The sequence below is a fragment of the Salvelinus sp. IW2-2015 genome, linkage group LG4q.1:29 (genome assembly GCF_002910315.2).
Source record: "Salvelinus sp. IW2-2015 linkage group LG4q.1:29, ASM291031v2, whole genome shotgun sequence".
NCBI classification, from domain to species: Eukaryota; Metazoa; Chordata; class Actinopteri; order Salmoniformes; family Salmonidae; genus Salvelinus; species Salvelinus sp. IW2-2015.
In genome coordinates, this window is record NC_036842.1 from 26820551 (window position 1) to 26833334 (window position 12784).

A 12784-nucleotide genomic window follows, 5' to 3' on the forward strand; every position below is an offset into this window, starting at 1 on the left:
AAACACGAACTAACCTCACCATGGAGTATCACTTCATACCACAACACTAAACTGACCTCACCATGGAGTATCACTTCATATCACAACACTAACTGAACCTCACCATGGAGTATCACTTCATATCACAAACTCTAACTGAACCTCACCATGGAGTATCACTTCATATCACAACACAACTGAACCTCACCATGGAGTATCACTTCATATCACAAACACTAACTGAACCTCACCATGGAGTACCACTTCATATCACAACACTAACTGACCTCACTATGGAGTATCACTTCATATCACAACACTAACTGAACCTCACCATGGAGTATCACTTCATATCACAACACTAACTGAACCTCACCATGGAGTATCACTTCATATCACAACACTAACTGAACCTCACCATGGAGTATCACTTCATATCACAACACTAACTGAACTCACCATGGAGTACCACTTCATATCACAACACTAACTGAACCTCACCATGGAGTATCACTTCATATCACAACACTAAACTGAACCTCACCATGGAGTACACTTCATATCACAACACTAACTGAAACTCACCATGGAGTATTACTTCATATCACAAACACTAACTGAACGCTCATACTCCATGGTGAGGTTCAGTTAGTGTTGTGATATGAAGTGATACTCCATGGTGAGGTTCAGTTAGTGTTGTGGCTTCATGGCTGCCTGTGTGTTCTTTATTACTGTAGGTCTGTCTGTCTGCAGGTCCCCAGGCACTGTCCAATCAGATTGACCAGATCTCTGTGATCCCTCAGTGGTTTATCAATGACTGGGAATTGACAGGCTTGGTTAAATCACACCACGTGACCTTGTCTGCTGTGGACTGTACTAATAGTCAGACATGCAGCAATTCTGACACAGGTTATGCGTGCGACACACCTGCTTCTGTGTGTGTGTGTCTTCTCCCTAGTCAGCAGTTTGCCTTAAATGAACATGCTTGGTCCAGATGGATCAGATAATTCTCAAGTGCTGCAAAATATAAAAGGGCCACTTAAAAAGGCAACACTGTGTAAATGAATATTTTCTCACTCCCTCTCTTATCCATTATTCTTTCCCTTCCCCTCTCCCTCTCTCCCACCCTCCCACTCTCTATTTTTGTGTTTCTGTCTTTCTTTCTCTTTCTCTGTCTCTCTCCCCTCCTCTCCCTCCCCTCTCCTCTCTCATTTTCTCCCACTCTTTTTCTTTGTCTGTCTCGACCCCCTTCTCTTTCTCTCCCTCCCCCTCCCTCCCTCTCTCTCTGCAGGTAGCATAGTGTACCTGGGGATGATGGTGGGGGCGTTCTTCTGGGGGTGTCTGTCAGACAAGGTGGGCCGTAAACAGTGCCTGCTCATCGCTATGTCTGTCAACGGCTTCTTCTCCTTCCTCTCCTCCTTTGTCCAGGGGTACGGCATGTTCCTCTTCTGCCGCATGTTTTCCGGCTTCGGGTGAGTGGTGTCCGTTATGTTCTATTCTACTATATTCTAGTCTTCTCTACTCTAATTTACTCTTCTATACTGTACTATACTTTACTATACTATAATATACTGTACTGTACTATACTGTGCACTATTCTGTTATTCTATTCTACTCTATTATAGTACTTTATAATGTGTCATGTCTTGTAGAACATTTCCTTCCACTAAAACTCTACTAGAACACTTCAAAAGTTCCATTAAGTTCTCTTCCTCTAAACCTCTCCTAGAACACATAAGTTCCTGTCACGCTGGTATGAAGAGATTTGGGAGACAGGCGCAGGAATGCGTAATAGTTTTTAAAATTATACCCCAAATTACGGCGTGCCGTGTAAAGGCACGGGGACGAAGACCAAACAAACACGTAACAAAAACACAGGGTTGAAACCCAAACAAAAAAGCGAGGATGTCACGACTTCTGCCGAAGTCGTTGCCTCTCCTTGTTCGGGCGGTGCTCGGCGGTCGACGTCACCGGTCTTCTAGCCATCATTGATCCATTTTTCATTTTCCATTGGTTTTGTCTTGTCTTCCCACACATTACCCATTCTTGAAACCCATTCATTACCTGTTGTGTATTTAACCCTCTGTTTCCCCTCATGTCTTTGTCAGAGATTGTTTTATGTCAGTGTTGTTTATGGTTGTATAGGTGCGCGACGGGTCCTCGTACCCATGTTTATTTTATGTATGTACATATTAGTGTTTGGAGCATGTTAAGTGGACATATATTAAAAGACTCCATTTACACTCCGTTTGACTCTCCTGCGCCTACTTCCCTGCCACCTATACACACGACGTCTGACAGAATCTCTGACCAAAATATGAAGTCAGCAGGAGAAGGACACGCTCGCTCATGATGGTAGAGGAAACGCGTCACGGAACAAGCGGGAGATGACAGTCTGAGCGCCCCAATGGAGTCGCATGGTTCCAGACATATGTCCCGCATGGGAGAGACAGGGAAGTTTCTCTTCAGGGCCTCCACCACCACAAGCCGGGATTATCCTTTGACGAATTGCTTTTTCTCCTGCTGAACCTAACAAGGAAAAAAATCCCATTCTATCGCTACCCCACGGAATACAACGGAGATACTGCCAGCGTGCCAGGAGTTTTCTCCTTAAACTAAACCTTGTATCTGGCCACGGTCTCCCCAGTAACCATACGGACCGTGAAGGAGAGTTGGCCCGGATCGTCTCAGTGCCTCACCAGGGGAAAGCCCTGGAGTGGGCCAGCGACTGTTGTGTAGAGAGGAAGGATGCGGCGTTGACCATTTTGAGGACGTGTCACCCCCAATTTCGAGAGACAGTATCGACCACGCACAGCCGAAGCAGAGCGGGCGCTGAGCGCCTCTAGTCAGTCCGACTGGCAGAGACGAGGAGTGCCTACAGGAGTTTGCTTTGGTGAGTTTAGGACCCTGGCTGCCGCGCTGGAGGAGCGACAGGGCCCTGATCGAACCATTACCGTTTGTTAGTCTGCCCGTGAGGACGGTCCGTCGGAGTGGCCTGTTAGGAGACACCACCCTCCACCTGTTGACCAGCTGTGGAACCTGTCATCATGCTGGACAAACATGCTGGCTACTCGTGGACGCTCTAGATCGGGTCTGGTTGTTCCATCTCCGCGCGACCCTCTCTCCCGAACCATGGAATTGGAGGTTTGGTGCGCAGGGAGACTAAGGGGGTTCCCGCTCGAGCCACCATCGATGGTCTGCCAGACGGGCACACTGCTGGGCTGTGGTGCCGAGTTTGGTTCCTCTGGAATTTAGAGAGGCCCCAGGTGAGTAGGCACCATTCTATGCCAGAGCCCTCTGTTGCACTAATGTTTGTCTCTGTCACTTTTCCTGATTTTTCCCTGTATTCCAGTATAGCGCTAGTAATTCAGCGCGGCTGGGGAATTTCATTAATAAAGTCTAAGTCATAGTTTAGGGATACCCTATTTGTTTCTCTGATATGCCTTGCCCTATTCATGCCTTAGATTAGTCCGACCATTCAGGGTCAGGATTTATCAGGGAGGTCACCGCGCCTTTGTGTATGCATAACCAGGAGTCACAAGGAAGAAGATTAGTCTTCCTTATTGATATCTCCTGCGTATTTCTATAGGTGCTAGGCCTACCCTGGTTAGCTTGTCATAAACCCCACTGTTCTTGCCACAGAGGGCGCTCCGGGCAGTGTCGCGAGAGTGCTCAAGGTAGTGTTAGGGGTTTCGCTTGTGCTACTCAGTGGAAGTCCAACCATCGCTCCCACCGTGCGGCCAATTCCCCCAGAAATATGCCGAATTTGCTCTCGCCTTCTGTAAAGAGAAAGCGACTCCAATACCACCCCATCGACCGGGGGACTTGACATGCATAGATCTCCTCTCGCGTAGACGCTGCATATCCCAGAGTCACGTGTATCCCCATGTCACAAGCGGAGACGTGTGCTATGAACATATGTCTCTGAATCCCTGCGTCAGGGGTTCATTCACCATCCAGTTCCCACCCGTCCCTTTCGAGTTTCTTTTTTGTGAAGAAGAAAATGCGGTTACCCCGTGCATTGATTTATCACTCAATAAAATCACGGTAAATAGTAGTTACCCGCATACCTCTGAATAACTACGGTAATTGAGTCAGTGCACGGTCACGCTTTCTTCACAAAATTGGATTCTCAGGAGTGCGCTACAATCTGGTGCGTATCGAAGGGTGATGAGTGAAGACGGCATTTAGCACCACCTAGGTCATATGAGTACCTTGTCATGCCATAATGGTTATGAATGCTCCATCAGTCTCCAATCATTTGTAGATAGAGATCTTCAGGGACCTGCACGGGCAGGTGTAATGGTGATATCGAGATATCCTGATATTACTCCGCGCACGTGCCGAGCATGTTCCCTGGTGCGCAGGGTGACTTTGTCGCCTGTTGGGCCTGATTTTTTTTTTTTTCTATATGTCAGGCTGAGACAGAAAATGCTATCGTTCTTATCCAACAATCCATTCTCCTTCCTAGGGGCATCGATTCCACATCAGAGTGGAAATGGAGAGCGACCCATTCAGCCGCTGCGAATTGGCTGGACTCCAACACTAAAGGAGGCTGCAGCGTTGTTAGGTTTGCCAATTACTTACCGGAGTTATCCGGGGGTTTGGGTAGTGTTGCTGCTCCCATACCTCACTTGTAAAGGCCCGTGCCTCTGCAGTGATCGGCTGAGCCAACAGGTGCTTTTGGGCACTGAAGACTCTTTTACCTCCGGTTCCTGTGTTGGCTCATGATAGACAGTAAACCCTTTAAACCGTCCCTCGGCCCCCAACACGGGCGCGAACCAGGACCCTCTGACACATCAACACACGTTGACACCCACGAAGCGTCGTTACCATCGCTCCACAAAAAGCCGCGGCTCTTGCAGAGCAAGGGATAACCCTACTAAGTCTCAGAGCAATTGACGTAACTGATCTGAAATGCTAGTAGCCGTACCCGCTAACTAGCTAGCCATTTCACATCTGTTACACTCACCCCCCTTCAACTCCTCCTTTCCGCAGCAAACCAGTGATCCGGTCAACAGCATCAATCTAACAGTATAACTTTAAACGTCCCTCGCCCCGACACGGGCGCACCAGGGAACCTTCTGCACACTCAACGACGCGTCGCCCCACGAAGCATCGATTAACCCTCGCGCCACAAAAGGCCGCACGGGCCTTGCAGAGCAAGGGGCGAAAACCCTACTTAATCATCAGAGCAAGTAGCGTAACTGATTGAAATGCTAGTAGCGGTACCCGCTAACTAGCTACACATTTCACACCGTTACACTCATCGGATTCCTCTTTGCCATTCATAGTGAGTGGACGCATCCGAAGCGGGATAGGAGCCATGCTGCCTCCTCAGCGTTCGGGGCGCCACGAAGCTTCCCCCTTTGTGCTTCCTTTTCGAAGAAGCTCAGCCGCGCGGAGCGAAACATATAGATGTGGGGGACCGGAGCTTGTTAGTGTCGTTAAAGAGCCTTGAAGGTGTGGAGCATTGGCATGAGGGGGCTAAAACCACCTTTCTCATCATGACTTGACCACGCAATCTGAAGTACATCCGGGAAGCGAAGGAGCTGATCCTCGCCAGGCAAGTGGGCCATGTTTTCACTTGTTTTGGGTTTACTCTTTCCTTTTAACAGACCATGCTCCCAGAACGTTAAGGCAGATGCATGTCTCGCCTGTATGACACAGAGGAGCGGTCCAGGACCCCACCCCAGACTCCCAGCTTCATGTTTGGTGCACAGTAGTGTGGGAGGCTGAGACAGCGGGACATTGAGCGGCGATCACTGTGCAGAGCCCTCCATCCCCTGAGTGTCCGCTGGGTCATCTAGTACGTTCCGGGCGTCCGCTGACCGACTTATGATCGTCACACTCCTCTGGTTCATCCTGGGATAGTGTCGGATCATGCTGCTGATCTTGAATAGGAGGATACTCGAGGTGGCCCATTAAGCATAAGGATGAGGATTTATGTTCCCCTGCTCGCTGTGCGGCCCACGTGCAGGCTCCTAAGACACATGCCCAGAAGTAAGCCTAAACCCTTACCTGTTCACAACGCGGCGTGTCGTCATCCTGTCGGTGATTTCTGTTGGACTACTCTTCCCCTTCCACACGGTAGTTAAACCACGATCCTGGTCAGTTGGATGGAACTCAGGTTTTTCGAATCCTGTCTGGTTCTCCTTCCCTTTGCCCGGTGTCTGCGTCTACGGCATCTAGCAACTGCAGATGCCTGTGTATACGACAACGTATGTCAGGCACTATGGGGTGCCCTGAGAATAGTGTCTGGATGGCGGTCCCCAGTTCCACATCAAGGGTTTGAAGGCGTTCATGGAACGTCTGGGGTCCGTTAGTATATGACTCGGTCAGTTCTTCGACCCCGAGATGTAACTTGGGCAGCGGTGGAGAGAGTTAACCAGGATGTGGGGTAGGTTTTGCGTCTTATTGCAGCGAGGCCGGAGGAGTGGGAAGTTCGTGCTTGGGCAGAGATGGCCCAGAACTCGTACGTCACGTCCTCCACTAACCTTTACTCCCTTTCAATGTGTATTAGGGTATCAGCCGGTTCTGTCTCCTTGCATCAGGTCAGACCGATGGCTCTGCTGTGAAATTGCGTTTCGGCAGCTGAGGGAACTGGGAGGCAGCCCCACGTCCAACCTTCAGCGCGCATAAACAGGCGCCAGAAAATTGGCGTCAGACCGTCGCCGCATAGGAGGCCCCGGTGTTGACAGGGGACGGGTTCTGGCTCTCGACCCGAAACTGCCCTTCGCCTGCTCTGCCGGAAGCGTGGGTCCGCGGTTTGTGGCCGTTTAAAGTCCTGAGGACTAACGGGAACAGTATTTTATAGGTTACAACTGCCACTAATTACCGTATTAACCCCTCGTTCCATGTGTCTCTCTCAGGCCGGGCGTGTGGCTGCCCGCTCCAGGGAGGCTGAAGCTGCGTGATGTTCCTCCGCCTCCCTAGACATCGATGGGTCCGGCGTACTCTGTTCGATCCATTTTGTGGACGAGACGTCGGCGAGGGGCCGTACCTCGCTGGACTGGGAGGGTACGGGCCGGAGGAGACGATGCTGGGTTGTGGAGACGTGTTAGATCCTTCCATGTTAAAGAAATTCCACCGTCTCCATCCGGATCGCCCTGCACCTCGCCCTCCGGGTCGTCCCGAGCCGGGTTCGACGCGCTGCTGGGGCCGCGCGTCAGGTGGGGGGGGTACTGTCACGACTTCTGCCGACGTCGTTGCCTCTCCTTGTTTTGGGCGTGCGTCACCGGTCTTCTAGCCATCATTGATCCATTTTCCATGGTTTTGTCTTGTCTTCCCACACACCTGGTTTCAATCCCATTCATTACCTGTTGTGTATTTAACCCTCTGTTCCCCTCATGTCTTTGTCAGAGATTGTTTTATGTCAGTGTTGTATAGGTGCGCGAGTTCCTCTACCCATGTTTATTTATGTATTACATATTAGTGTTTGGAGCATGTTAAGTGGACATATATTAAAAGACTCCATTTACACTCCGTTTGACTCTCCTGCGCCTGACGTCCCTGCACCTATACACACGACTCTGACAGAGGAGTACCTTGATAAATAACACACGTGCACAATGATTAACTCACAGGACAAGACCCGTAATATCTGCGCAATCCACAAGGGCACGAAACCCAAAAACAACACAGCACAGGTACACCCACCAACGGACATAGTAACAATAATCGACCCCCCAATGGAAACCAAAGGGCAACATATCATATATACACAGATACTAATCAGAATAGGGGCCAGGTGTGCGATGATGAAGTTCTGGAGGATCCGTGACAGTTCCATTAAGTTTCTTCCACTAAAAATCTTCATGACGACATTGTGTTCTCATTGGTTGAGAGGTAGGGGTTTCTTAGACATGCAGTACTCTACCAGACAGAGCTCTACTCTCCATAGCTCTCTCTTTCTCTCTCTTTCTCTCTCTCTCTAGCTATTCTCCACCCTCCAAGGCTCGCTCTCTCTCTCCTCTCGTCTCCACTCCTCCACAGCTGTCTCTCAATTCAATTAATATCAATTCAATTTAAGCTTTATTGCATGAAACATATGTTAACATTGCCAAGCAAGTGAACTAGATAATAAACAAAAGTGAAATAAACTATAAACATTTAGAGTAAACATTACATTCATAGAAGTTCAAAAGAATAAAGCCAGTCAAATGTCATATGTCTATATACGGTGTTGGAATGACATTACATTTACATTTAAGTCATTTAGCAGACGCTCTTACCAGAGCGACTTACAATTGGTGCATTCACCTTATGATATCCAGTGGAACAACCACTTACAATAGTGCATCTAACTCTTTTAAGGGGGGGGGGGGGGGTTAGAAGAGGATTACTTTCCTATCCTAGGTATTCCTTAAAGAGGTGGGGTTTCAGGTGTTTCCGGAAGGTGGTGATTGACTCCGCTGACCTGGCGTCGTGGGGGAGTTTGTCCACCATTGGGGTGCCAGGCAGCGAACAGTTTTGACTGGGCTGAGCGGGAGCTATACTTCCTCAGAGGTAGGGAGGCGAGCAGCCAGAGGTGGATGAACGCAGTGCCCTTGTTTGGTGTGTAGGGCCTGATCAGAGCCTGAAGGTGCGGAGTGCCGTTCCCTCACAGCTCCGTAGGCAAGCACCATGGCTTGTAGCGGATGCGACTTCAACTGGAAGCCAGTGGAGAGGCGAAGGACGCGGGTACGTGAGAGAACTTGGAAGGTTGAACACCAGACGGGCTGCCGTTCGGATGAGTGTAGGGTTTAATGGCACAGGCAGAGCCAGCCAACAGCGAGTTGCAGAAATCCAGACGGGAGTGACAAGTGCCTGGATTAGGACCTGCGCCGCTTCCTGTGTGAGCTAGGGTCCGTACTATGCGCGACATGTTGTAGAGCATGAACCTACAGGAACGGGTCACCGCCTTGATGTTAGTTGAGGACGACAGGGTGTTGTCCAGGATCACGCCAAGGTTCTTAGCACTCTGGGAGGAGGACACAATGGAGTTGTCAACTAGTTCAAAAGGGAAAATAAATAAACATACATATGGGTTGTATTTACAATGGTGTTTGTACTTCAGTGCTTGCCCCTTTCTTGTGGCAACAGGTCACAAATCTTGCATACTGTGATATTTCACCCAGTAGATATGGGAGTTTATTCAAATTGGGTTTGTTTTCGAATTCTTTGCGGATCTGTGTAATCTGAGGGGAATATGTGTCTCTATGGTCATACATTTGGCAGGAGGTTAGGAAGTGCAGCTCAGTTTCCACCTCATTTTGTCGGCAGTGTGCATATAGCCTGTTTTCTCTTGAGAGCCAGGTCTGCCTACGGCGGCCTTTCTCAATAGCAAGGCTATGATCACTGAGTCTGTACATAGTCAACATTTTCCTCAAGTTTGGGTCAGTCACAGTGGTCAGGTATTCTGCCACCGTGTACTCTCTGTTTAGGGCCAAGTAGCATTCTAGTTTGCTCAGATTTTTTGTTAACTCTTTCCAATGTGTCAAGTAATTATCTTTTTGTTTTCTCATGATTTGGTTGGGTCTAATTGTGTTGCTGTCCTGGGGCTCTGTGAGGTCTGTTTGTGTGTGTTTGTGAACAGAGCCCCAGGACGAGCTTGCTTAGGGGACTCTTCTCCAGGTTCATCTCTCTGTAGGTGATGGCTTTGTTATGGAAGGTTTGGGAATTGCTTCCTTTTAGGTGGTTGTAGAATTTAACAGCTCTTTTCTTGATTTTGATAATTAGTGGGTATCGGCCTAATTCTGCTCTGCATGCATTATTTGGTGTTCTACGTTGTACACGGAGGATATTTTTGCAGAATTCTGCATGCAGAGTCTCAATTTGGTGTTTGTCCCATTTTGTGAATTCTTGGTTGGTGAGAGGACCCCAGATCTCACATCCATAAAAGGCAATGGGTTCTAAAATTGATTCAAGTATTTTTAGCCAGATCCTAATTGGTATGTCGAATTTTATGTTCCTTTTGATGGCATAGAAGGCCTTCTTGCCTTGTCTCTCAGCTCGTTCACAGCTTTGTGGAAGTTACCTGTGGTGCTGATGTTTAGGCCAAGGTATGTATGTTTTTTGTGTGCTCTAGGGTAATGGTGTCTAGATGGCAACTGGACCTTTTTTGGAACACCATTATTTTTGTCTTACTGAGATTTACTGTCAGGGCCCAGGTCTGACAGAATCTGTGCAGAAGATCTAGGTGCTGCTGTAGGCCCTCCTTAGTTGGTGACCGAAGCACCAGATCATCAGCAAACAGTAGACATTTGACTTCAGATTCTAGTATGGTGAGGCCGGGTGCTGCAGACTGCTCTAGTGCCCTCGCCAATTCATTGATATATATGTTAAAGAGGGTGTGGCTTAAGCTGCATCCCTGTCTCACCCCACGGCCCTGTGGAAAGTAATGTGTGTTTATTTTGCAAATTTTAACCACACACTTGTTGTTTGTGTACATGGATTTTATAATGTCCCCCCCCCCCCCCCCCCAACACCACTTTCCATCAATATGCCAAATTGAGTCAAAGACTGTTTTGAAATCAACAAAGCATGAGAAGACTTTCCCTTTGTTTTGGTTTGTTTGTTTGTCAATTAGGGTGTGCTGGGTGAACACATGGTCTGTCGTATGGTAATTTGGTAAAAAGCCAATTTGACATCTGTACATTGTTTTCACTGAGGAAATGTAGGAGTCTGCTGTTAATGATAGGGCAGAGGATTTCCCCAAGGTTGCTGTTTCTCTCTCTCCCTCTAGTCTCCACAGTCAGAGAACAGCACAGGAGGTTATTCAAGCTGCCTGGCATCAGCCCTTCCCCTGAGTGGGAGAGAGAAAGAACAGAGAGAAACACAAACATTAGCTAAACATTCACAGCAGACTAAATGTCCTTATTTTTCTGTTTAATGACTGATTCAAAGTCTGCTTGTATAATCACAAGTTGTCACTGACTTTGACAGTGGAAAGAAAAACTTTGTCATGAATAAAAGACTAAACAATAGGTAGAAACATTGATACAAGCTTTGGCAAACTAGAATAAAGCGTTCTGCTAAAAGATGAATAAGCAGATGAGACTGACAGAATATTTGCCCCCCACTCTTAGATAATACACTCTCTGCACAATTGATTACCTGGTGATTGTTGCACATGATTGTTATTCATAGCATGACCTGGCTCTCTGGTGCGTTTGCATTAACAAGTAAATGTAATTTAATCTGAGACAGCCTGTTTTGGCCCGAGGGGATTCATAAATCACAGGACTGTTTCTAAAGCAAGGTTTCAGTTGGACAGAGCTGTCAAAATCAATCTGCAACAACACAGTGGATTTACACTCAGCTGTGGTATTAGTATGTGTGTCGTGTATGTGTATGTGTGTGTTGTGTGTGTGTGACTCATAGACTACACATTATTGCAGTTCCACTCTACCAGTCCTACATATGGCCAGCCATATGGCTATCTAATACAATGCCCGTCTTACTTTTATTTCCATGTCGATTTAAAGACTCTTCTCTACTCATCTCTTTGATAGCCATCAGCTAGCTGGTGGTTTCCACCGGCTGTCAGACAAATTATATAATTTGCATTGAATTGCTACACTTAGCATACATTCGCTTCTCAATGAGACAGAAAAATAAAGAAAAGGCATCGTTCAAGCTTCCAACAGATGTAGGATCTAATTTGATCACTGTTTTGTTAATGATAATTTTCTTGCACAGCAGGAAATGTAGTGTTTTCAAGGCTTCTAAAGTTTGTAATTTCTACTTAAAAATGTTAGACTTGATTTGCCCTAAAATGTATTAGCCCCTACAGAAAAGTCCCATTAATTATAATCCACACAATAATTCACATTTCCTGATGCTGCAGGATTATTTTCCTGCTGTAGCAAACTGTCACTATTTTGTTCCCTTCCCAAACAAACCCATCAGCAGAGATCCTAACAAAAAAAGCAGCAGAAATAGACAGATAATCATCTATTAATAGTTTGATGTCTGTCCTACTGTGTTGCCAGTGGGACCAGAAGAAAGGCTTTTAGGCTACTGACTGCTGGTTCCTCTGGTAGACTATTGATTTTTATCATCCACCAGATCAGACCAAGATGGACCTCTCTCTCTCTCTCTCTCTCTCTGGAGGTATGGGGGCTTAGGGGAGCTGTCTGTACGGCTGGAGAGGAGGGGTTGGTTGTACAGTTGTAATGTGGTGCTGGAGGGTGTATTGTATTGCACTGTGTTCTTGTGTACTGTGTAATGTGATTGTGTGGAGGTTGCGGTGGCATGCAGTGCGCTTTCCCTTGGGGTGGGGGTGGGGGGTTCTGGTGGTTTTAGTGTAATGAGGATGTCTCATTTAAGTAAGACAAAAAGTCAAAAGTCTCTCTCTACCTCTCTCTTTCTGTTTCTCTCTCCAGACTCATTACGCCAGATCAGAGCTGCCGTATTGTTTCGCCAGCTGCCCAAAGACCACACAAAAAGTGATGTTTTGAAAGTGACCTGACAAAAAGGACAAACAGGGCACTCAAGAACATTACCCTGTTTGTCAGTTAATTTGTCCATATACATGTATTTCTGACATTTCCCATGTCCCCATGCAGCATTGGTGGGGCGGTCCCCATCGTGTTCCCCTACTTTGCTGAGTTCCTGGCGAGGGAGAAGAGAGGAGAGCACCTGAGCTGGCTCTGCATGTTCTGGATGATAGGAGGGATCTATGCCTCGGCAATGGCCTGGCTCATCATACCACACTATGGTGAGTGACTGACAGCCCTGTCCTATCACGCTGCAGGATTATTTGTGCCACACCTAGGTCACCAATCATAGAGATTGATATCAGCAGCCTAGGCCTGAACCC

The 12784-nt window shown here is 47.6% G+C and overlaps 1 protein-coding gene across 1 annotated transcript in view; it reads left to right on the top strand.

Moving 5' to 3' along the window:
• LOC111961749 (synaptic vesicle glycoprotein 2C-like) overlaps positions 1-12784 on the top strand; it is a 59417-nt gene that overhangs the window by 19827 nt on the left and 26806 nt on the right. The window contains exons 3-4 of the mRNA XM_023984257.2: positions 1271-1451; positions 12531-12682. Coding sequence (XP_023840025.1) covers positions 1271-1451; positions 12531-12682 — 333 coding nt within the window. The remainder of the gene's footprint in view (positions 1-1270; positions 1452-12530; positions 12683-12784) is intronic.